Genomic DNA, 27,571 nt, shown 5'->3' with positions numbered 1-27,571 from the left:
AAGAAATGCCTAATAGTATAATATAATTAAAAATTATTATTTAACAATATTTGAAATTATGTATTATATTGTATAGAATTTTAAAATAAAAAATTTCCGTGTCCATAACTAAGCAACTTCCTTTCAAATATTTCTTCGATTCACTTATTCTAAAAATCAAACTTTTTTATTACTTATTTGGATAACTCCTGATACCATGTATAAATCATGTTAATTATACCAATACATTGACTCAAAGTATAAAACTGTAAGATATTCCTAGGCTTTTAAATAATTGGTAGAATAAATAATTATGTAACACATTAAGTTATGTGGTATTGTTATTACAAATATTGTGTATAAGTCTTAGAAGAATCAATAACAGCACAGCACTTAGTCGCCTTTCCCATTCTGCCGATTTTTTTCTAGATTTTTTCAATATGTGTGTTTCAGTAACCAATCAATATTTTTTGAATTTTAAGGTTTAAGATCCAAATGCTACTAGAAAGTACGACATTCTGCATAATTATTGTGATTGCTTCACGGATTCTTTCGTCCTAAAACCTATCTACGCGTTGCAGCAAATCTATTCCAACTACATAACTTCATAGCAACGTTCACACTAATTTTTATATTGTAGTTAGTAGTTAATAATAAAATATTTATATATTGTGCGGATCAGCAACGCATCTGAGCAGTAGCGAAGTGACCCGGTGCGGTAAATTTATACCCCCCCCCCCCCCATAAACACATATACAATTTTTCATTAAAACTAACATTTTTAAGGAATTAATAATTTCAGTAATTTAATTGTATTTTATTATGTATAGTGAAAAAAAAAATAGTAAATATAGAAAAAAAAAGTATTCGTTGATAAAATATGTTAAATACTAAACGGTAAAATCGTGGTTAAATTATTTATATCGCTGCTATTTAATGATAATATGTTTTTCACATCTCTTCTCTTGGAGGTGTATTTATAGGACATTTATTAGGTGGTCATTGATAAACAGTAAAATACATATCTTCTTTTCGTATACTTTGACATGCGATAAAATGGGACGGATATAGTGATCCCGCTCGACGTAAAATTTCACTTGCGTGCTCGCGTTAGTCGCACTTGACGTTCGCCTTCCGATAAATTAGTCAAATAATTATTGTGCATGTGATGGTTTCGTGAATTCGAGGAAAACTAAAATCTGGCAAAGGAAACTTTCTTTTACAATATTTTTGTGTGAGGACTGTGCGGGGGATAAAAATATGTGTGCGGACACATTGCTTCATAGCATACAATAACATCATTTCGTTATATGTATATCTGAAATTCGAGATAACCGTAAAGTGCTTTTATGGATGAATTAATATGTGTGCACAATGGTTATCTTCAATTATCTAAAAGGTAGTGGTACCCCATGTTTTATCCAAAGTTCAAACTCGTTTTGCTTTGGGTGAGGTCGTACTTGTGCACTGAGCATGCACGCTATCGCTAATGTCACCATGACAACTTAAGCAGGTTATCCAATTAACATACCCGTTGAAGTGTCAATTCATAATAAATACATACAATATAATATCATAGCATTTTTATTACAGTTGACATGATTTTGGAGTTAAGTGTTATATTGGAATAGCAAGAAGCGTGGGACGTTGAGCTAGATTGAAGGAAGTGACGCGAATTTGTGATCAATTTATACTTCGATGCTTGAGCATAACATTGTAAAATAAAAAAAATGTAAGCTTTTGTAAAATTTCAGTCACGGACTGTTTACTTTGCGATTGTCAAAGATTTTATTTTTCAAAGAAATCTCTTCTAAAAATATCTTAAAGCAATCTGATATTATAATCTCACCTCAGGTTCCGCCATCTATAAAGGTTATACGTGTATAAAATGCTCATGATCAAAATGTAATATTTTTATTTTTAGGAATATATATAAGAAATTGTCAAATAAAGCCTTCTTTCTACAGAAAATCTAACTATTCGCGGCCTGTGCGAATATCACATGTCGCCGCTGTAATCACTGTGGCGACTTATGAACGTGTTCAAAAGCGAGCAGCAATCCAGCGTAGTAATAGCGATTCTATAGCGTTTTATTTGCCGAGAATTTCGGTTCGTAATCAAAATAGTGTGAAAGGTAAATAATAACAGAAATCTTTCTAAATAATTATATTTTATACTATTTATCTTACAAAACGAAGTAGAATAATATTTTGAAAAAAAAACAAACTATGGAATAAAGTTAGAAAATTGTTTAAAAGTGCCCCTCTTACCATATACCATGTATCTGTCATATACATTTATTAAAATGGTTTTATTAGAAATCACTGAAAAACACTGCATAAACGAAATAATTACAAGATAAAAAGATCTTTTTATATTACAACGTTTTTAAATTTTCTGTTGAATCATATAAACTCGACAATTCTATTTATTATTAAATACTTTTTTTTGTACTTGATAGAAATACTGAATAAATATTATAGAATACTGAAATGTCATTTTGACATTTCATATTGATTTCCATAGTGACGCACGTAGGTATATATTAATAATTTAGTTGCTAGGACCTCCTTAGCAACCAATAATAGTAAGTAGTAAATATTACTTTCAACGAATTTTTTCCGAAACATACAACACAGAATTACCTGAAAATGAATTCAATTCTGCTTAAATATGGCCAAAAGTAATAAAACAATGCATTGTCGTCGTGTTCTGATATATTCTAAAAGTTTTAAATGTCTAGCTAGTCGGGAAGTTAGTTAAAAATCTTCAATCGTCCAATACAAATCTTGGACAAACAAGAAAACATTTGTACTGGACACACAAGTACACATCTGTACCGGACAAACAAGAATACGAGCTAATAAAAACGTGGTAAAAATGTTAAATATTTTGTTATAATCTATATTTACATCAGTATCAATCTTTGTAATAATAATTGAAAACATTCTGAGGACTTTGTGTTTTTGCATAAAAAATTGCCGTCAAAATTGTGGTCTGTGGCAAAGATAATTAATTTTTCGCGATTGTAGACAATATAAAAAAATCTAAATTAAATATAATTTTAACATTACCTGCATGGATCCCAGACTATGACTCCCATCCCTGGACAGCCGCTCGGTTCCAGAGCCTCGCACTCTCGAGGATTGCAGACACAGTCCCAACCTTGGACTCCTGATGGATGGCTCACCAGGACCACCAACACCATGATGCACAAAAGCACTGCACTGCTACTCTTCATTCTATGACTTCCCAGAGGGCCACAGTATATTCTGCGGCACTTAATGACTTTATCTCTAATTTCTATCATTGTCTTTCACATTTGTATATAATTACTTTCTCTTGTTATAGTAACAAAATCATCTTTACACTAAAACCAAGATAGAAGAATCATTTTATTTTTCAAATAAGTTTTTATAGTTTTATATTTTAAAATTACTCTGCCACTGCAACTTTTCGATTCTGAAATAAAGAGAAAAAGCATATTAAGACTCATTTTTAATATAAAATATAATGGTAATTAAAAAATATGAGAAAATCTTTAAAAATAAATTGGACCGAGTTTTATTTGAATTAGCATATTCTACTTTAAAATTAATAACTCTAATCCATTAAACTATCAATATCGAATTTTCATTTTGAGTTTGAAGTAAAAAAAATCATACGCAGTACTAAAAAAATTCTGTGATACTGAATCCTGTTTATATGTGACAAAAGATTGCCAGTTGTCTTGATTTACTCGACAGACGAATTAAAAATCAAATGCAGTTGTCGAAATCAATCAAGGTCATATACATTCCGATTACCAAGTGCATACGCTGTCGATAACGCTATTCTGGCCATTTTGTTATTGAAATTTGTATTACATATATATGATTATCGTACAAGTTTAATTCTAATAATATCTGACGCAATAATCATCACATAATACTATAAATTATACATTTTATTGTATCAATGTCTCTAACTATTATTATCGACGCATACCATAAGAATCATTTTGTTTAGTATTAGTTTGTGTAAGTATTGACAGAATCTGTTAATACTACCACAAACTCATGAGGTTACTGCCAAAAGTTAATAAGTCGATAATTTAAATATTTTGAGTTAATAACGGATTACGTGAGCTATCTTTCTTTCAAGATTACGGCGTTCTGTAAGGTCGCTAAATACCATCCACATGGTATATATGACGGAGCTACGGAATGCTGGTAAGTCATGGAAGCTTGCGAGGACAGAAGAAGACTTTCAAATACCGCGTGATGTCTATATGCATTAACATATGAGCAAACACGGGCCAAGTAGGAGATATTTCTGAGAGTTAAGAAAATTATATAGGTATACGGTTATAAAATTAGTACAATAGATTTTTAAAACATCATAGCAGCCTTTTTTATGATTCCCACCAAAATTGTCAATTCTGTTCAGTATTGTTTGATAAATTATTATGAAAAGATACACAGTTGAGCAGGGTATACAATTTGTTTAAAAATATGAAAACAATAATGAATCTATTCGAATTACGTTTCGGGCATTATATGAAAATTATGATCAAAATAATCGACCTACAGAGTTTAAATTTTTGTGATGTTAAGCATCTGACTCGTCATAAAAGTAAACAAACTGCTGAAAATATCGATGTTGCGAATCCAAAGTGTACGTGAAAATCCAGAACAATCAATTACACGTCATTGTTGGCACTACATGGACTATCCTTCATAAAAGTTTACATTTGAAAGCATATAAAATACAGTTAACACAAGAACTTAAACTGAATGGCCATTAATTAGCTTTAGAGCAACTTGGAAAATATATATATATATATATATATATATATATAGCGATATGCTAATATGCGTTAAATTAGTGACACACTTTAAAATGTAGGTTTTGTTATTAAAAAAAAAACAGCAAAAATAATTATCATCGTTTCCTCAAAAATAACTAGAATAGTAGTGTAGGTTTTGATAGATAATTACGACAATATATATGATAATATATGCACTGCATAAATATAAATAGGAAGAACAATCAATGAATCTTCATTCAACTCATCGAGTCCGTCACGAGACGTGCTGCCACAAGTTCGTCACTCGACATAGTACATCCGTTATCACAATAATTCTTTTGATCATAACAATTTTATCTATACATAATTACCTCGCGATATTTATCTTCGCGTTCACATCTTTATTAAAGTATTATTTCATATTATCTCCAAAATGGTGACCCCGACATGATGTGTGACATGTTCTGAGATTAGAGTGTGCGTGTATAAAAACGTGTGTATGATTGTGTGTGTGAAATCTTTAAGTTCATGTTGTACTGTAGTTAAGCTTGCGAAATCTGGCTGGTCTTCCATCGTCAGCGTGATGATGGTCTCTCTTCCGGTCGCTGTGGTCTTATTTGATAACCCAAATCTAAATTTGATCTCAATTCAGTCTTCAAAATGGATTCAAAGGATACGGTCAAACTTTCGCCATTGTATGGATGGAATATAATAACGCTAATGTCCCCATTGTTACGTATCGTATAGTTGCTTTTGACAAAGTTACTCAGGCCAAAGATTTGGGAGTGTAGTATGATACAAAGTTTATTTTTGCCATATTATTCTCGAAACCAGTATCAGGGCAACAAAATGCTGTGTTTTGTTATGAGGGTTTCCAACTCGTTCTAAATATCCGAGAATTACGTAGTTATAAGCGATATACGTATAATTATTGTGTGTTAAGTATTCACGAATTTGCTATTACTGAGTCTTTACAGATATGTCCACACGATAAACAGTAATGTAGTGTTAAATAAAATAGTGCCGGGTCGCTATTTTTCGAATACTTCCTCTTATCCCCCCCACCTTTTTCAAAATTTTCCTAATGTACATCATTCAATATTTTGTTGGTTAAATATGGTTACATGTATTATATAAGAGTAGCAATCACAACTTTTTCATTGAAATGTCGCGAATGCAGAACCCCCCCGACTCATCTACAAACTAAACCTGCATCGAACACCTGAATTATTATTCGTTGTATAAAAGAATAGTTTATTAAATTATTAGCAAGTGCGAGTACGTTATAACTAAAATTTGAAGAGATCCCGACACCGTTTAGTAATTTTATTAGGGTAATATTAATAAGTACTTAAAAATACGCAATGTAAAAAGCGCTTCTGAGAGTATTGTAAAAATTACTATTTAATATCATCACAAGTAGATAGGACGCACATAGCTTAGTTGAGTACATTGACGCGAATCCCATAGGCGCGGGTACGAATCCAGCTAAGCGTCGTCTTTTTTTCAAAAAGATTTTTTCTAGTGTTTATATTATATTTCTCTGAGAGTTTTCAAATGATGTATATTGAAATTCATGTTGATTATTAGGAATTTTATGCCAGCATCTATAACTTAGGAACATGCCTCTACGTAATCCCTTCGTTATTTGTTTACCATTATCACGGAAATTATGTTGCGAAGGTTAAGAATTTTGCTACAATTAATAAAAAAAATCATCCAATAACATTCAAATAAATTTTTGACATGTTTTACCAAATGTTCCTTCCCCATTGTTTTTAGTAACCACAGCAGCATAATAATATGCAGGCATAATTTGAATTCTAACTATTTTTTCAGTGCGTAGTATTAATGACAGTAATGCTATTTTCATTTATTTTGTTCACCTGCTAAATCATCATTTGACTTAAAAATAGTGTTTTTTGAAATTAGAACTGGTCAAAAGGGCCGTGCACTTTTCAGTCTTTAAAATTTCGAAAATGTAAAGTAGTTTGCTGTCAGGTAAAAAATAGACATAAAGATTCAAGAGGCTTCAATTATCGATTTGTCTTGCCTTCACCATAATAACACATACTAATGTACAGTGCGACAAAAAAAAAACTCACGTAATGAATGCTCACTGCATGGTCACTTTTAATGAAGTGAAAAAGACAGCAATAGTAGAGACGGATGTAGATGTTTATTGTCTTGGTGGAGAGTACAGAAAGTTACAACTACTAAGTTACGATGACGGTTACGATAAAGTGAGGATGACTGGCTCTTACCAATCGTACTTCACTATTTATATAAAAAAAAAACAATCAATACCTTACACGAGTCACCGTTTATATAGGTAGGTTAATAAATAATACTAGTCACTGTTGACTAGGTTATGATTGAGAAACCAGCTGACCCCAGTGTCTAACGACTACGAGGTGTTTTGATGAGCAAGCATGAAAAAGCCGATTGCTTTGTCATTGCCTGTAATAAAAACGCTAATGCTAAATGAAGCAATCGATAGTTAAATGATTTTTTGATTTTACATGCTGACTTATTTTTCATACAAGATTATCGGTATTAAAAACCGAGAGATTATCTTTGAGAAAAATGTAATCTACTAAAACAAACGCAACAACCAGAACCTATAAAGTCACTTTTTTGTTGTGAAGTAATATAGAACGTTAAAAATACACAAACAAATAGGAAAACCCCTAAAAAAACTTGGGTGCTAACGATAGTTAAATATAATATTTTACTGCTTATTAAAAGAAATTTTATAACTGGAACAACAGCTTGTTAATGAAATAAGCTTTTATTACAATATAAGAAGCAAAACAATGTAAGTCAGTATAGAAAATGATAAACGAAAACAATTCCTTAAAAATACAAGGCCAAAATAACTAGGTGGTTATGTAAACTGAACTGCGTACGCTTCTTGAATAATCTTAAATAATAACGTATTGTTTCAGGAATTTTGCGAATAAATATTATAAACACACAACAGCAAACTTATTTGGGCAAGCTGCGAATTGAGAATACTGTTTCATACAAAATTATATAATGGACCTTATTTGGAGAACAATAACGGTAGCGTAGGGTTAACTTAGTTCATTTAGAATTGTTAATCTGTTTAAAGATGAACAGCATGGAAGAAAAACGAGATATGAGTTCATATCTGAATTAAACTTAAAGCTCTTTACGTGTAATCTACATTTTTTTAAATAGGTAACATTGTGTCACATGTTAGGTTGTTGTAGTTTACGGTTAGGATGAAATAATTAGTCACAATAATATAATGTTTTTCATTTTTTAATATTTATAACCATTAATATTTATTTTGATACTAATCAATACATTCGATAAAGCACATTTTTTATATAATAATAACTATATACAGTTATTGAATTGGTGTTTAGCTTATTGAAAGATGGTCGAGATTATAACACGTTCTCTTGCCTCAGAAGTTACATTTCGAATGCTGAACGATCTTTTTTCTGGTACGTATACAAATGTGAAGTACCTATATTGGCTGATTTCAATGGAAAGATGGGCATTATGTTAAAAAGCGCGGATGTCAAACAAAAATGGAACTGGGTCTAAATTAGTCAATTAACTTTAAAAGATTCACACCTTTTACCAGTATTTTAATAGGATGATAACTTATGTACGGTAACATTTACTCTTTTATGTCATATCTTCAATTAGACGTAGAGCCAATATTCATGATTTTAATTATTTAATATGGATACTACAACAAAAATTCTTACGATGTTAGTTAGTCCGCATTTTCTTTTTAAATTTGACAATAAAATTGCAACATAAGATAAATAAGCGGCATCAGTTGGGGTAGATTTACAACTGAATGAAGGCCTCCTTTAGCTCTTTTGATTTTTTTCGGTCCCTTGTTCTTCACTGCTACGTATATCGACATAACTTAATCGGACTATCTAACGGGATTTAGGGAATCCTTGTGGTCGTTTAATTCAACTTGTGTACCACTGTATGAGCGGGTTTTGAAACTCAGCGATACATTTCACAATTTACACTTAAAGAACAGTGGGAGGTCACTTTTGAAGATTATATGTATTAATTATATTTTGTGACGTTTTGATCGTTTATAAAGATGTTGTTTCGAAAAAATGCTTTTATTTGAATTTGTTTCTTATTAATTCTTCTAGAGGATGTTTAAATAAGTAAATAATTCGATATGATATTACGGTCTACCATGCCTTGCCATATTCTCGTCTGCATATTATTTTCATGCTATCATGGTTAGTTAAAAGCCATGCCAGGCCTTCTGGATGCCCACGTGATGTCGTTTCAAAACAAAGACGTTTTGTGGGGCGACTTCACTCTAGTGAAATGTAAATAAATTAGATATCCTTTCAACCGGAAAATTATTTCTCATACGGGTGAAACCACCCCTGCTAAACTCGATTGCGAATTTCAACACCAAAGGGTTTATTTTGTTATTTTATATTAGTATCTAAACAAGTTTAGCAATTTTGTAAAAATATATCCAATCAAAAAAATCCGAAATTGGAAAATTCTACACAATTTTTACTAAAGTTGAATTGGTAGTCATAAATATATATATATATATATATATTGCCAAAAGTTGGTAGGTCTCGAAATTATGTTATGGAGTAATTGGAGTTTGATGTTTGACATGCCTTCTAAAAGTGGGCGTAATTCAAACCTCTTCGTGCTTTATGTGTATGTTCTATAATATATCGGATGACTTTTAATATTTTTTCTAACATACATATTTAAAATATATAGACACATAATCTGTCGTTAACTCTAAATACCTAAATTACCGACTTATCAACTTTTAGCAGTAACACTACGATATTATACGTTGACACACTGAAACTGTTCCCATCTTTGTGTAAATTTTTATGTATGTATATTAATATATATGACCTTTATAAATATTTTGCTTGAATTATCTGTAACATATGAAAAACAATGTGTAAAAGAGAGCGATATACTGGCTGTGTACGGAGGAGACGTATTAAACCTAAATGTATAAACGTAAATATGAAAAATCGTTTATTTTAATCGGGTCGTGAAAGTTTAAAAATTATGTATTATAGAAAGTTTGTCGCAATTAGTATGTCACCTCGTAGCATAGTGGATAATGCGCGGACGAAGAGATGCAGGTTCGATTTCTGCCGGGTGTCTTACTTTTTCCAAAAAGATTTTTTCTATTGGTTATAATCTTAGACTATAGATACATCTAGACGCCACCCGTTGCATTGCTAAATGAAGCCGCGTCATTGCGTTTGGTTTGTGGGCTCGCCCAAAGTGCTCGCACTAGACGCTCAGAATTAAAATACAATTTTCTATTTTTTTACGTTATATAGTATTTTTAAGCGGTCAAAATGCAACCATTAGGTAAAGATATCCATAATTTAAGTTATTTTAAAGAAACACTAGGTCACTGATATTAAAATATATAATAAAATACAAATAAATTATCACGAACATGTATCAACTTACCTATGAAACGTAATACTATCTTCTTGCTTATCAGTACGGCTACCATATTTTAAGACAACACACAGAACCATCTTTTCTACTTAATTAATTAAAAATATTTACCATTGATTTTATGTTTAACACAAAAAATATCAATTTTAGCAACTCGAGCTCGCAAGTTATCGACGCTATGTGAAGCGTTTCGCCCCGATTTGATGGCGATACTTTTAGAAACTAGCTCACAGATATGTAGACCTTTTATCTTACTCTAGCGCGTGTCGCAGAGATGGTAAGGGTGTCGAATACTTTCTCACTCGCACTCATGCATCGTTTTTGTTCAGGCCTTGGTATAAATATATTTTTTCAGAATTGTTTTTCAAAATTATGTATGTTCACTTATCAAAATTAATAAACATGCTGGGTAGTTTAAAGGATTATATATTATTGATAGCTGCTGTACTTATAAAAAAAGTCAATTAAATATTCTAAAATAATATTACTAGGCGTAGTAAATATTTCACGTCCCATGTGGTTTTGAAGGTTTCGGTCATTCTCAATGAAAACGTGTTACGCCAACCAAAAACTTTTCTTTTTTTTATATTTCATACATTTTCACAGTTGAAGAAGCATGAGATTAGTAGTCGTCCTTGAGGCAAGGAGGCCTCTTTGTGTAAAAGTTTTTGAGTTCGCTAAGGGTAGCTACTGAATTATATGTTCATAATAATATTATATTACATTACATGACACGTACAAATGATTTTAAAGAGTAGGAATTAAATATTTTAGAAACAGTCATGTTAACCAACACTTCATATTGATATAAAGATAAACAAAAGTTTAATTGGCACGCATCGTGATATGTTTATTATTCACGAATTGCATGTCGGATAAATTTACCCCTTTTTAAATAAGCATTATTTCTTATAAAATGCTATGGTTTAATATGTCAAACATTTGTTTTAAACTGATTTTGGTAATTAATATTAGCAGATTTATTATTAAACTTTTTGTCCCATTCTTAAATGGAAATTCGTCACTATCAAGGATATTTTTACTTTGTCGTTTGCTACCCGGAATAATACAGTGAACTAACCACAGGGATTCTTAAGCGAAGAATTGCAGCATCTTCATATACTATATTATGTAGCCGCCGAAAAATAATGTATAGATACTATCACGCGCTGGAAGGCTGTATACTTTGGCCATGGCCTCCATAAGGCCTCGGTTACATGTAAGTTGTATGTATGCAGTTCATCGTGGGACACTTATTCGTGCGCCACAGTACGTGAAACATGAGTTCATATAACATTTTATCAAATGACGAGTTCTTCGTTGAACATCTCATGAACATCAAATATACTACATGGTGAAATGTTCAACGAATAACTCGTTATTTGATTAAATGTTACACGAACTTATGTTTCACGTACTGCGGCGCACGAATAAGTGTCCTGCGGTGAACTGTTTACGTACAAATTTCCAGATACAAGTATGTGGTAGGTAACTGAATATATTTTGATATGGACATTAAAATATTATATGGATTTGCCAGAATACAAAAGACAAGGACATGTACATAATAATAATATCTACTAAGTCTACATATTGTCCAGGCGTAACTCCCGAAAATTCCTCGAATTCTTCGCTTTCGACGTGGCATTTTTGGCTCGTTTTGAATAATCAATAATTGATTTTCCTCGGCTTGCCGCTCTGATAATATGCGGTCTTTGAAAATCCATCAGAGTGAAAATGTTTAATGAGTGCCTTTATCGCGTTATTTTCAATGAACTCTAAACGGTGAACTCATTACCGTAAGAAATTCTTGTTATGAATTGTAATTGATTGTAGTGTATTAACTGTTTTAGAAAAATTAATATGTAAAGTATAATAAAAGTTGTGAATTAATAATTATCATACTCATTTTCATAAACTATACTAAACTATATTCACTGCTGTATTAAGGCCATTGTAAGGTAATTCTATTCCTCTCAGTGCTGAGCTTTTTGTTGATACGTACTTATCCAGCAGGGCAAAAATTACAACTAACAACACGTTTCTTGATCCAAAATAACATGGATATTGCTTGGGTCAATTCTATATTTAAAGCTTGCCACGGGTATTTTACCACGTATTTCTTAGCTCGTATTCTTGTTTGTCCGGTGGTTGTTTATCTAGTACAAATCTTGCAATCGATTTTTAACTAACTTTCCGACTAGCTAGACATTTTAAACTTTTAGAATATATCAGAACACGATGCCAATGCATTCTTTTAATACTTTTAGCCATCTTTAAGTAGAATTGAATTCATTTTCAATTAATTCTGTTTTGTATGAAAAGTTATTTCGGAAGAAATCCGTAAAAAGTAAAATACTATTATTGGTTGCTAAGGGGATGGTCCTCGCAACTAAATTATTAATATATACGTGCGTTACTGTGGAAATCAAAATCAAATATCAAAATGACATTTCAGTATTCTACTATTCTATATTATTTTGTTTGTTTGTTTTTTTATTTATTTCATATCAAGTACAAGTTTGAGCATATTGAGCATAATAATTCAACAGAAAATTTAAAAACGTTGTATTTAAAAAGTTCTTTTTATTTTGTAATTATTTATTTTAATATGATGACGTCAATTTGACGTTTGGGGGGACATGCTCGTCGAAGGTCAAAATTGAGTTTTTATTGTATTTTCAAACCATGATCCTGGACACTCCTTAAACGTTGTAGATAATCTATTTATATAATTTTGAAGCCTTATTATCCTTTATAGTTATTTTAAACATTTGATGACTGCATAAAGTATTTTTGTTACATAAAATAGTATTCTTTTAAACCTCTCGCTCTAATGTTTTAGAATATAGTCATATTTCGGTACAAAACTGTGCAGTGGTGTTAAGATTTTTTACATTTATTAATTTTTAAACGCATTTATAAAACCATTAGTATAATTTATTACGAGATAATTTTTGTAAAATATTCACGATAAAAAATTATTTTGATAATCTCTGTGATCCCAAATTTGACAAGAATTAGGCATTTTATTATTCAAAAAATCGGCAAGATTAACACATTTGAAGATGATTCTAAAGATATTTATTATAAACTATGTCTTTGACCATTCAAGTGTGATAAAAATCTTATGAATAATGATTGCTTTATAAGAATTATTGACCTAAGAATAAGGTAGTGTTTTTTTGAAATACGCCATTTCTTTTGTCATTCCCTAGTGGTTAAGCTACAACATACGGCCGTAGCCATAAAATGACAAACTTCATGCAGTCATCAAATGTTTAAAATAACTATAAATGATAATAAGGCTTCAAAATTATATAAATAGATCATCTACAACGTTTAAGGAGTGTCCAGGATCATGGTTTGAATATACAATAAAAACTCAATTTTGACCTTCGACGAGCATGTCCCCCCTTAAAAAAGAACAAGAATAAAATTATGTATACATTATTTATATCGATTAGTTTTGTTGTTGTATTATATATGGCGCTTATAATACTCGTATATTACTTTTTACCATATTTTACATTGCACAAAAATGCATTGCCTTTGCAAAAAAAATATTTTCAGTAATCAGTGACATTTTACAAGTAGTGGGCATTTAATATGCCAACTCTGGTTTGATGCACTGTGTGGTACAGCTGGTGTCATAATATTAGTATTATTTCCAAAATTTCTGTATGCAGGTAGCATGGTCATCCGGAAACGCATTAAAGAACGTCGTACCTGATATATTCCGGCATAATTAACTCTCAGAATATGTCATAGCATATTATATCAAGAGGAAATTTTTAAATTTGGTCAATTCCCCTTTTTGGCAAAGTGAGAAAATGAGATATTTTCGTTCCTCCTTCCTAAAACGTTGATATTTAGTAAGATAGAATTTCAATTTGCAATACTGTGAGTTGACTGAAATGGAGTTGATAGTGTTTGATAATAAGCCGGCTGGATTTGTCTGCTATCGAAAATTAGTTCCACATTTAGAGTTTTTTTAAAACGATATTATGATGTTTAATTTGGCGAGTTCTGTTTGAGTTAATCTCTTTTGAAAATTATCTCCACAATACTCGTATGAATTTTTAAAATATGTTAGAATAGCCCTATAGCAATCTTTATGTCAACAGTTATTTTTATATTTAGCAGAAACACGTCTTGACAATACTTAGAGTGGTATGAGCTGAGCAAGTCTCTCACTTATAATTAGGGAATTGAATACCGAATAAAAATACTAATACCGGTATTTAGGTATTTTATAATATTGAATACCGGTATTCGTGAAATATATGGAAAAAACAGAAGTATTAGAAATCGCTTTAGAGAGTATTATAAGAGCAATTAGCTAAAAATTGTTGCAATTAGGTACGGCGCATTTAGTATTGTGTACAATATGCACGGGCGCGAAACCCAAGAGATGTAGGTTCGATTCTTGCGAAGTGTCTTAATTTTTTCAAAAAGTTTTTCTATTGGTTATAATACATTTTCTCAGAAGTGTTTTCAAAATTATGTATGTTCAATATATATATAAATCTTTTTAACATATTAATATTTTATAGCACGTACCATTGCTAGTCTCCAAGGGTATTGAAGGGTAACGGAAGTAAACCAGACATCGCGTAACCCGACAAAAAAACCGTCGTGGTTAACATTTTACGTTAATTAATACATTGTATGTCCACTTTCAATACGGAATATAACAGCATCATCTGATTTTTAAAATCGGTATTGTGTCGAAAAATACTGGGATACCGGTATTGCAATCTTTCACGGCGCTACATCCCGGGGTGGAATTTGGCCTCCTCCATAACCGCTCTGCACTCACTCCGGTCTCTCGCCACACTTCTCCAGTTATCAGGTTTTCCTATATGAATATACCGGTATTGCAATCCCTACTCATAATATTCGTGAATATTTTTAGACTTAAAAGACAGTCGATAATAATAATCTGATACGTAGAAGGAGTCAAAGACAACCTGAGAAAAAATGATGGTGGCATATTATACCGTCACAAACACGTTGTGTGAATATCAATCACTTAGATAAGGGAATACTATGTTTCTTCGTACCCAGACGTAGTAGAATCTAAAAAAGCATACATCGAAGTGTAATACAGCTCCAAATGCGTGTCTTTATGTTTCTTTTGTTTTATTTTATACCTAAAACATTTTGAAAGTACTCATAACAATTTTCAAGAGTATAATAACATAAGTAATATAATAAAAGTGTCATAAAGTAAGACCAGAGTGCAGAGTATATATAGGGTGGTGCAAATGTGGGATGTAACTGTGTCTCATGAATTTTTCTTCTTGGATTTTCAATATCTAAATATTAGGTGTTTGCTTAATGACATACCCATTACATACTTATGTGGTTTTCTGTAAGCTTTTTTTAGAGCGTGTTCAGAAGAAATTACTTCGACATCTTTATTTTAATGTATGTAGATTTTTTTTATTTTGGCAGTCTCTCAAACAAAAGTATTTTCTGACTAACTTTCTTCAGGGCATGCCACCTTTCATTCTCTTGAAGCTCGTATCACTTATACTCTTAAAGAATTTTTCCCTGCTCTCACGTGGTATAGTTTTCAATCCAGATATTCTGGAAAAATTTGAATTTTTATGCACCCGCCAATTACATGTGTGGTCACAGCATGACCTATTTGGGGTGAAAACTTTTTCCTCATGTCAGGCTCACCAGGCACCAAGCGAGGGCTGTGCGGCTAGTCAATACACTCCATAGAGATGTAGACATTTTTAGCGATACAATATGTGCTTTGTTTTTAAAATTCTATTTAATAGTTTTGTAGCTGTCAGTATATTATTGATCAAATGTCTATTTCTAATGTATCAAATTATTCGACTGCAATAATAAATTTCCAGCAACTTATATTTCGGTAAACAACTATTTACTTGTGTCAGCAGATTGATTGGCGATATTAAATACGGTATCGCAGTGGAAAATTAGTCTAATATCCATTCCCATAGTATCATATTATATTATGACTGTAATAATAAATAAAATTCACAGCTACTCGTATTTAAACCGCTGACTCGTTCAATATAATTATATACTAGAATATAATGTTTAGATATTACTTTCGACTGTATAAATTACGAACAATGATTTATCAAAATGTCACTCGAATATACGTTTCTAGTCTGTTACCATCGCAGTCTCTATATCGCTTCGCCCAACATCTGATTGTACCGAGATGCGGACCTTGGATCCGTACCTATCATAAGTTTAGTATTGTAACATAACTGCTATAACATACTATTGCGCTAACCGTTACGCCTAATAAAACTCGGTCCTGCTTACATCTTCGACTTCTCCATCATCATCATCCTCAACACCATAACCTACGACACATCGACGACTCCCAAAGTGATAATCCACACATCCAACACTACAGTTCAATTTGTATTTTTCTTGAACTATTGTTGTTTTTTTTTTTTTTAATTTTGTTTCTTTTGCTATAATATTATGTTTTGCTTTGTTTTTTCTCTACTAAGTTTATTTACCTGTACCTTTTATTCTAAATGTCATATTGTGACCGTCTTAAATTAAGACTTTATTATGTGCTCAATGTGTGGTTTTTTGAATAAATAAATTAATGAATGTTATTTTATTGCTTCTTTCCTCACTATATGAATTCATTTGAATTAAAATTGTGAAAATTTCCGCACGATATTATGATAATAAATTTTACACTACTGTGCTTCATAACTTTACTCTTCAAATAATAAAAAAAAGATTATATTTTAAACACCATTTTCCACTTCCGTTACCAATTAACAAATGTACCTATAACGTGACCGTAAAGCCAATAGTTATGTATGTGTGTGAAAAGAAGAGTCTAACGGAGAAATAAGAAAAACCTATCTAAGTATTAATTAGATTTTTAAAAATGCAGTCGTCTTCTGAGCGACTATGACTCTCTATACTTCAGAGTTAGGGCTTTTTGAGTTGAGGCTGCCCCAGTAAGCATCTTCACTTAGTGATTCCTCCAGTGCGCAGACGCTTTTCCTCTTCAATTTTCTTGTATGCTATCCAAAACCACCGATCTCTCCAGGCTATCTGGTTTGCGCTAAATACTATGGCCAAAGCACTGCAGAATGCGTCTTAGGCGAAAAGCCCACTTAACGCAGCAAGTGGGGCTCTCGCGCAAAATTTCACAAGTGGCGCATTAATCATCGAAAATACAGCGTAATCAAATACGCCAGCGCACACTGGATTTGACGACGCATTATGCGCGCCCGCCCCATGAGTCATCGTTTTTTGGCTTCTCGGCGATACGAATGAACGAAAATACAACGTAGTCCATTCATTGAACGCGGCGAGCAAAATCACGCTCTGGAAGCGTCGTCGATTGACTGGCGAGAAGCCATTATTTAGAGAACTCATTGTTTAATTTTATTGCGTGTCCAATATTTCGCTGGTAGAATAATGTCATCGTGAATATTAATTACAAGCCCCGAAATAATATAATATTTTTATTGCTTTGTTATGAGAGACGCTGATAATAATAATTATTTTGTGCTTCTTGGGCCCCTTATTACATAGGTGAAGGATAATGCGCGGGTGGGAGGGGGCTTACTCAGTAGTGAGCGCATCGAGCGCTTTTTTGGTGGGCTTTATGCCTTAGATATATCCCTCTGGATAAACTCTCTCTTCAGATAGAATCTTCTCTGGATGATTAACTGGTTCGTTAATCGAAGCATTATTGCCTGATAATCATCTAATCATGATAAGCAATCATCTAAGACTGGGGTCAACATGTAGTTAAGTATACTTTGACTGAATTTATATGACGTGAAGTTAAAATTGTCATAGAAAAGAGGATCACATAGAAGCGAAATTGAAAATTATAAATATCAAAAGCAATAAAAAACTGCCGAACAGTCTAAGTAAAAAGATGAAGCCACAAATTTAATAAATGCAATAAAATTGGTATTTTTGTGGCAACCAGTACTGACGGTCTGATGTGCCTAAAGTGCCAGCGACTTGCCCGCGTGGTATAGTTTGTGCAAAAAATACGGAACACTTACAGCGCTTTTCGGTTTGCGCGAGCTACAGTTTTCCCGTCCATACACTCGGACTTCCCGATACAAACCGGTTTGCGCATGTAAACTTGTGGTAAAGCATGAGCGTCTAGCTGGCGCCTAAGATGTAGTTGAAATAACTTCAGGAGCTATTTTCTTTCCGTACTCATTTAAGAATATTCCCAGAGGATATGGTTTATTTTCATCCTATATTTCTAATGGTTACACAAGCATAATTTTCGTGACAATTGAAATTGAAACCATGTTATTCCATTTTAGACAATCTGTCTTTTTATTCCTGCTTCACATTCACTTTTTCCACTATTGATCGATTCCAGATATACAAACTCATCCACTGTTTCTGCAGCGGTAGATTAATTAATGTAGTAAATACGATGTTTAAAATCGACATTGCGGTAACTTCCAACAAAGCGATGACATATTCACCACCCTGTATATCGAAGAAAATCACAAGTCGCATATAACCGTATGGACTGTAAGTCTGTGTAGCTATAATAAAGTGACATGCCGCAGACTGCCGACGTTGAATAATTCAGATAATTCAAAATGAATTATTTATTATATTTCCAATAACTTTTCTTCCGTATTGAACAGCGGAATGATAAAATGTACGGCGGAAGAAATAAGTGACTGTGTAGCATTAGTACCGGATCATAAAACCGACACGAGGCAAAGAAAAAGATGGTCAAATAATAACATCTCTATTTTTGTTATGTGATTTCTTTCATTTATGCTCTACTGCATGAGCGACTGCCCTATTGAAAAATATTCTTTGCTTTATTTTGCTTTTATTTATTTATTCAGAATAATATCAAAGCTTACCATTTTATTGGCCAATGCTACCACAATATTATATAATATATTATAGTTATATATCGTTCAATAAAATATCAAATAACCATACAAACGAGTCTATTTTCTATGGCGGTCCAATTCATGGAAAAGAGTAACCAGTTCATACTAAAATACTCTTGAATTGAATATTTTCTTCTGACTCACTGTTTTTTTTCATTCGCAGGAAAATGGCGATGCTTACCTATCTCCTATTGCAAGCCCATTACATATTTTACGTGGTGGCATTTAAAGATCAACTCTTAATATCAAAAATGCTTATGATTTTTTAATAATGTATTCATGAACATGTAAAATGTCTAGTTCACGTAGGTTATCCCTTAATTTTTATTTCTATCATAAGACAGTTTAGGGAAGGGGATGGCTCTCATGACTGAATAATGTAACCATACTTTAGTAGGCGGCTCTCGTGGTGCAGTGGGTAAGGCGCTGGCCTTCCACCCGAGAGTTCTGGGTTCGATTCCCGGTCATGACAAAAACATTTATGTGTTTTTCTCAAAGCCTGGGTATTTGTGATTGTTCAAAATTACTTACAACTACCTAGTACGAAAAATCAAGGACATGGTTATTAATAATTCTTAAAAAAAAAACACATACTTTAGTAACATTATTCTCGGAAGTAAAAATGACTTACATATTCGTTTAAACCAAAAAATCTCTACGTCACCACGGCCGTTTCTGGAACTAAAATCCGCCTCCCGCATTTATTTCTACATCTTTTACATTTCCCGTACCCGATATTCAGTGTGTGTTCGATATCGCGTGGAGTTTTATTAATATTTAAATATCTAAACCTTTGCGTTGCGGAAGCAGATGAAAAGCAAGTGAAGAAACAAAGAGGAGAACTTAATTCTTATCAATAGTTTCAGAGATCTCTTATGACAAGTAAGAAATAAAAGAATTTATCTATGTTCGGTACCAGAGTTGCGAAATTTCCCAAGTTTTAAAGGAAAATTTATCATTTTCCTTTTAACTAAAACTTATTTATTCAATTATTTGTAACTAAATTACCTTCAATTAATTAATCATATTATTATACTATTATACAAATAATAATAATTAACGTTGGCAGTTTTCCTTGTTAAATGTATCGTATTATTATATTTACGTACGACATTTACGGTAAGGTTAGGTTAGGTAAGGTTAGGTCACAGTCATTTCCGTCAACCAGTTATCCTAGAGTTTAATCGGCGATGCAGAAACATCATTTATTCTACATGATCTACCACAGAGTAGGGGTTATATTGACACTTTTTTTTCAAGAAGTGGTTGTTAACATTACTTTAATTTTGCTATTAAAAAAAATCAGTTGCACGATGGATAGGTCGGTAGGCACTGAGATGGCAGACGGTTATAACTGCAGTTTTTTTTAATTTAATTGTTCATTCTTTGATGTAGTAAAATAATACAGCTGTAATTTAATTGGTCACAAAGTAACGTTAAAAGATATCTGCATCTGACCAAATGTGAAAAAAGTTGATATGGCAAAAAGATATATCTCATTAAAATGCAAGATAAATAAAAATAAATGATAAAGACAAATAAATCTTATTTAGGAATGGTCCCAATATTGAAGCTCGATTTGATATAAATAAAAAGGATTTCAAGTTATACATATTTATATTTTTATAAAAATCGATGTTTTTTTAAATAAATATAAAAAATATTAAAACTATGAATTAGTCAAAAATCTGTACGAGGAAAAATTGAAATCTTAATAAACTAAATTTTAATAATAAATATGACCATAACGTAACTGTTGACATAAATATATAACAAATTCAGATTTTTTTACAATTGTAAGTTCATCTTTAACTTAAAAAAAAAATCTTTTTAATGTTTTCAGATACATATTTATTAATTAATACAGTAAGTTGAAATTGTGAATTATCAAAAAAAAATCACAAATTCTAAGCTTCGTATTTTTCCGCTAGGTGCCTCTGTTGGTATAATCATCCCTCTTAGTCTAAATACAGTGCATTTTTTTTAATACTTGGAAAAACCATTTTCATTAACAAAATGTTTTGGGAGAAGAAGCTAATTCTAACTGCATTAATACATAACCATTTCCTGAAAACAATGATTGGTACTGTTCGGTTATGAGGAATACAGCGAATAACACATTTTGAAAATACCCGATATACTGGATTATTTGTTAGTTTGGGTTAGCTTAGGTTAGGTTTGGTTAAGTTAACCTAACAAATAATCCAGTATATCGGCTATTTTAAAAATGTGTTTTTCGCTGTATTCCTCATAACCGAACAGTACCCAATGATTTTATACTGCGTTTATTCTTTGAAATAAAGAGTACTATAATATTGTAATAGTTTTTCGTATTTTTAAAAGATTTTTTCTAGTTTTTTATTTGGGGGCTCTTGACGACACAAGAGCTTACACTAACGCGTATTCAGAACATTGGTAAATCCGCCCCTGGACATATTGCCAGAATGTCTGCGATATGCTATCTTATTTCATGTCCAAGAAAATGTGAATGGTTTTCTAGTGTTATTAAAAAGTCGTATAATTTTGACAAGCACGCATAAAATCTTTAATATGAGGTTTTCAAAGAGAGGCATAGCCCCGCTATAAACGAAAACTCGAGATAATATCTTGGATTGTCATAAAACGTATTTCAAAGCCTGTCCGAGGTATATTGCTCACAGTAGGCTGGCAGCTATAAAATCGAAGCAATCAAAAATATATTATGTGATTTGATCTTGGATGCCAAGCCCATATGATTAGCATCATTACGATCAACGGTTCTAAATTGTTACACCCTGTCTATAACGAACGCCATAAGTGCCGTTTTAATACTTGATTACACGAAGTCTAGTAGATTCGATAAATACATACAGATTATAATTAACTATTTCTTTTATTCAACGAATAATTCACAAGATTTAAGAATGTACCATTCCGATTATTGAACATACATAATTTTGAAAAACACTTTCTGAGAAAATATATTATAACCAATAGAAAAAATCTTTTTGAAAAAAGTAAGCCACCCCGGCAGGGATCGAACCCTGCATCTCCTGGGCTTACGCCCCGTCCGTTGCATTTACCTCTATGCTATAAGGCAACGTACTAATTGTGACAAATTTTAACTATTGGCCTTTTTAATACCTGCTCATCAGCGTTCTTCTAAATCAAGCTACTTTGGCAATCGGTTTTTGTTTTATTAAATCAAAGTAGATACCTATTACTTCAATTACTAACCAACTTCGTGGATTTCTGCAATATTTTTTATGATGAACTTGCTAATAATTTATAATTAACTATTTCTTTTATTCAACGAATAACTCACAAGATTTAAGACTGCACCATTCTGATTATTGAACATACATAATTTAAAAAAACACTTTCTGAGAAAATATATTATAACCAATAGAAAAAATCTTTTTGAAAAAAGTAAGCCACCCCGGCAGGAAATCGAGCCCTGCATCTCCTGGGTTTACGCCCCATCCGTTGCATTTACCTCTATGCTACAAGGCGACGTACTAATTGCGACAAATTTTAACTATTGGCCTTTTGATTTAGAAGAACGCTGATGAGTAGGTATTAAAAAGGCCAATAGTTAAAATTTGTCGCAATTAATACGTTGCCTCGTAGCATAGAGGTAAATGCAATGGACGGAGCGTAAACACAGGAGATGCAGGGTTCGATTCCCTGCAGGGGTGGGTTTCTTTTTTTAAAAGGTTTTTTCTTTTGGTTTTAATATATTTTCTCAGAAAGTGTCTTTCAAAATTATGTATGTACATACAGATTAATTATTTGGCTTTTCGTCGCCGTTTCACGCCATAATCACGTCGGGGTCACCACTTTGGAAGTGGATTATGAAGTCGAGATAAAGCTTATCTTGCTTGAAATTGTGTTTATTGGTCGTTACAAGAATACACTGAATACAATAGTACGGATGATAACGTGAGATTATAATCGCGGGCAATTGTGTACTGGTGAGATTGGTGTAATCAAGGGATTGATTATAATAATGAACTGAGAGACTTGATTCGAGTGGAATGATGGTTAACTATGTTGAGTGAAAAACTCGTTTTTGATTCAATGAGTTTAGTAAGGATTCATGCATTGTGCTTCCAATTTATACAGATCCCGGACATATATTACAAGAGATATTGTTGCTTGACTAATGAAAACAGACACCACTGATCTAGTTATGATTGAGGAAATGCTGACAAATATTATCGCTCTATTGTTTTGTTTCTTAATGCTGAGTGGTATGATTGCTACTGCAAGTACCTACACAAATCGATCCTGAAACCAATTGGATCATTTTTATGCTTATTATGGTTGTCTCATAACTAATAGTAGGCGTGTCCAACTTTAAGTTGGCTGTGATCTAATATCCCCTATCAAAACTAGCAATGATCTACCATACTTTCGCATTATTATTGTCAGTGACAGTCCAAGACAAAGTGCTGCCGCTATGCAAACTTAAAATGCCATCTTCTTTACCTTTAACTCTTAAATTGTAAGCAATACTGTTAGGTGCAAAACTTTCCATTTTATTATCTTAAAAAACAAATACAACAATTAAAAAAAAAATACGTACATACCATGTATACTAAGAGCATTTCTACGAAAACTCCACTCAGACAGCGGTGGTTTTATGTATGTTGAGGTTTCAGACACTAAAGGTTTGAAGGCCTACTTGTGATTTCTTTTAAAAAAAATAAAGGTTTCAGTACGTTCGCTGTTTGAAAATTTTCAAATTTTGAAATGATTGTAATCGTTTTTTAATGTGACGCTCATAAGCAACGCATGACCTGCCTACCCCGATGGGAAGCCACTGATTATTTTTCAGCCAAAGCAAACGTATTATATTTAACTTATGTAACAAAATACAAAACAAAATTACTTTTTATGATCACTTAGAAATGATAAGTTTTGATTTTATTATGTATTTTATTTAAACACGAATTTGATCTCAATACTATACAGCTAATTATTTCCGATACAACAACTCATAGGTAACTTCATTTGTACAAATTTACGGGTATGTATCAGGTAATAACAACTCAATAATTGAGGTGCGGTACATTCTACTCGAGGGGGGTACAATAGAATTAAGACTTGCAAAGATAATCCTTACAACCCATTCCCTGCGGACCTTTTAGTTAATATTTAATTACTACATTTAAATGACATGCTAATTATATCTAATGGCCACCTGGTGGGCAACGCACCAGTTGCGTTTAATCACGACTTGACAGAAGCTTCTTGGAGTGTAGGATTAGTCTACTGCAGATAGAGTAAAGGGATGGTGGAGTATTAAAGCTGCATCGGCTTTGGAAGAAGATTTAGTGTTTTTTTTTTTTAAATATATTTTTTCGACTTCTGCTCTCTAAGTGATACGCAAGGTAGCCAAGCAGGGAATCCAAGTTTCCCTATCGAATAAACCAAGAAACTTAACGGGGATTTTCAAATAACGCGAAAGAAATAACGACGCATCCCCCTACGTGCAGAAACTTTGGCATCCACTTACGTGGAGCGCAAAGCTCCTAAGGAATGAATACACGAACCCACAATAAGCGCGTCCCAACATTTTACGTTGGCAGTCATTTGAAAAATGCCGTACGAAGCGGTTTTGCAAGTGTTCCGGGGGCTGTAGCCCCCCTATCCCCAGTTTCTGACATCTGTTGTTCGTTTTATGTTCGACATAAAACATTCCCATAGACCCACAAAAGCCTATTCGTTATTTCACGTGGAGAGAATTTCAGCAATGCTCTTCCCTTCTTGGAGTGTATGTATTATTTTGTCGGTTTTGTTAAGTGGGGGATACGGCGAAATGCTTGAGGTTTATAAACTCAAAAATCCTTCGCAGCATCATGATAAAATTGGTTCGGAGTAAGACCTAAGGGCTTAGTGGACACTCACATAAAGTTTATTTAAAGATAATACTTAATAATATCAAATATACATAATAAATATATAAAATATATGTACATATTATAATGGATTTAAGATTTGTACTATTTCACTTGAGTCGTTTTTTGCGACACGGGTTTCGCCTTTCGGCATCTTCGAGTTAAGAGTATTCGTTGTCAGTGTGCGTTTGCCTTTGGTGAGTGTACACAGCGCCTGAAGATACCGAAAGGCGAAACTTGGGTCGCAAAAAACGAATCAAATGGAATAATACAAAACATACATCTATTAAAATTTAAATTCAAATTCCATCAAGTACCTTCGGTCGATAGTATTAATATATATGTACATATATAATTATTATTTAAAGAAATTAATATGTAAAGTATAAATTATTTATAGAATTGGTGATGATCAAAAAAGTTTGGTCTGATAAGAAAGAATATGTTTTTTTTTATATCTCGATGCTTGTTAGAACTACTCGTGATATTATATTGTGAAAAAACTGTTCATGATTTTTTAATGGTGACTCGTGCTAATCTCTTGCTGCGTACTAGTGTGTTACGGTATACCGGTCAAAACCCTCGTAGTCATTTTCTTCCCGGGGCTCCGGGTTCGATTCACGGTGACGTCACAATAAATTTATGTAATGTTCTCAATGCTGTGTGTTTATGTGATTGTTTCACTTCTAATGCTGTGATTCTCACCACACTTTTCACTACACTACTGTCGTTGGACTGTTATGGTGTTAAAAAATGAATGTTTTATTAGTATTCGTAGTTTCACCACTCAAATAGGAATTTAAAACGTCTCTAGATTTGAAGAAATCTTTTGATAGATCTACAATAGTTGGGTTCTGCAGGGTCAAATTAGGATTCTGAAAAAATACACGATAATAGTTTATAATATATTATGGGTATTATCGGACATAGCGAAAAATACAATATTTGAGTCAGGTTGCATTTACCCCATAGCCTAGCTACCCAAAACGATGTGCAAACTTTGTAGTTGGTGGCGTTTTATTGTTATTAATATTTAAAATAATTTGTTTAATGCCCCTGACGTAGTATGAAATATTAATGTCCAACCTCATTAGTTTTAAATTAATCTAGTATTGGGAAGGTATTATTGGACGGATAATTATTTATGTACCTATTGTTATATTATTTCTATCGCTTTGGATTTTGTTTGATCTTCTTCTTATTGTGCCATCCCCTAGCGGAGGTCGGCTACCATCAAGGCGATCTTATCTTTGTCATCTGCTACGCGGAACAGTTCGGTAGAGCTGCACTCGTACCAATCACGGAGGTTCTTAAGCCACGAAATGCGGCGCCGTCCTCTGCTACGCTTCCTATTGATCTTTTCTTGAATGACAAGTTGAGGAATGCTGTATTTTTGTCCTCTCATAATGCGGCCGAGGTATTGTAGTTTCCTGGTTTTGATACTACGTAGAACTTCTCGGTCCTTCCCCATTCGATTGAGGACTTCAACATTTGTCACCCGGTCAGTCCAAAAAATTTTGACGATGCGTCTATACAGCCCCATCTCGAAAGCTTTAAGTCTCCGTGACATCTCTTGGTTTAGCGTCCATTCTTTGATAAATATTTGATATTTGATTTGATAAATATTGTTTTAAAAAAAAATGTATTCAGTTGAAAATGTCCCACTGAGGCGGACGATACCGGTCCTAATTTATTGATTAAAAGTGGAATAAGTACTACAAAAAAATGCGTTTTATTAAATAAAAACAACAACATAATAACATTGTTAGACGACTAAATATACAAGTTGTATACAAAGGATATAAACTGCAAATGCCGATTTATTATGTTAGTTTAGCTAACAATTTAAAAAGAAGAAGACAAAAAAATAAGGAAGTGACATGGGAAAAACTACTAAGCCTTCATTTTTGTTGTTGTTTTATAAGTAACTCAATAATTAATATCTGATTCGGAATATAAAAACGAAATTATTAATTATCATGCATTTTAAGGTGATGTCTATTTTGTATTTTAACTTTGACCGAAAACCATAATAAAAACGTTTTTGTGCCTCCTGTAAAAGTTGATTTGTGTGAATAACGCTCTTTTCCCTTTCCACAGTCAAATGATAATGTTGACAGGTGGTATTATTTGGTAGTATATAAATATTTATACTTGAAATAAGATATTTTTTCCAATATTTTGTACAAAATATAGGAGGATGCTGTGACTAAATTTAATTTAGAAAACCCTGCTCCAAAAATGTGAAGTGACACGCGTAATCAACTCAGTGCCGCATCTCTTTGTCCTCTAACATTCTTAACCACTCCATAGTTAATAGTTTCATTTCATTTTAAAAGCGGCTGTAATTTTTCGACCGCGCTTTTGCCTGTTCCGAGTTTTACGCGCCTTTTCACGATGACGAGGACGAGATATTGTATTTTTATTTAACTTTGTAATAATACTTTAGAAATATATCTCGACAAGAGTTTATTTCACCGATTTAAAAAGCAATATAAAACGTATTTCATGTTAAAATACTGGTATTTCGT

The 27,571-nt window shown here is 32.4% G+C and overlaps 1 protein-coding gene across 3 annotated transcripts in view; it reads right to left on the bottom strand.

Moving 5' to 3' along the window:
* The window catches only part of cmpy (crimpy), a 513,475-nt gene that overhangs the window by 393,684 nt on the left and 92,220 nt on the right, over positions 1-27,571 (bottom strand). For all 3 annotated transcript variants that reach the window (XM_085945190.1, XM_085945189.1, XM_085945191.1), the window contains exon 2: positions 3,054-3,441. In XM_085945190.1, coding sequence (XP_085801316.1) covers positions 3,054-3,289 — 236 coding nt within the window. In that variant the 5' untranslated portion in view covers positions 3,290-3,441. The remainder of the gene's footprint in view (positions 1-3,053; positions 3,442-27,571) is intronic.

The sequence above is a fragment of the Rhyacophila brunnea genome, unplaced genomic scaffold, assembly GCF_057557595.1.
Source record: "Rhyacophila brunnea isolate RB1 unplaced genomic scaffold, BYU_Rbru_1.0 scaffold_18, whole genome shotgun sequence".
In the NCBI taxonomy this organism is placed as follows: domain Eukaryota; kingdom Metazoa; phylum Arthropoda; class Insecta; order Trichoptera; family Rhyacophilidae; genus Rhyacophila; species Rhyacophila brunnea.
The sequence above is the reverse complement of the archived record's forward strand: the minus strand, read 5'-3'. Positions and strand labels throughout refer to the sequence as shown.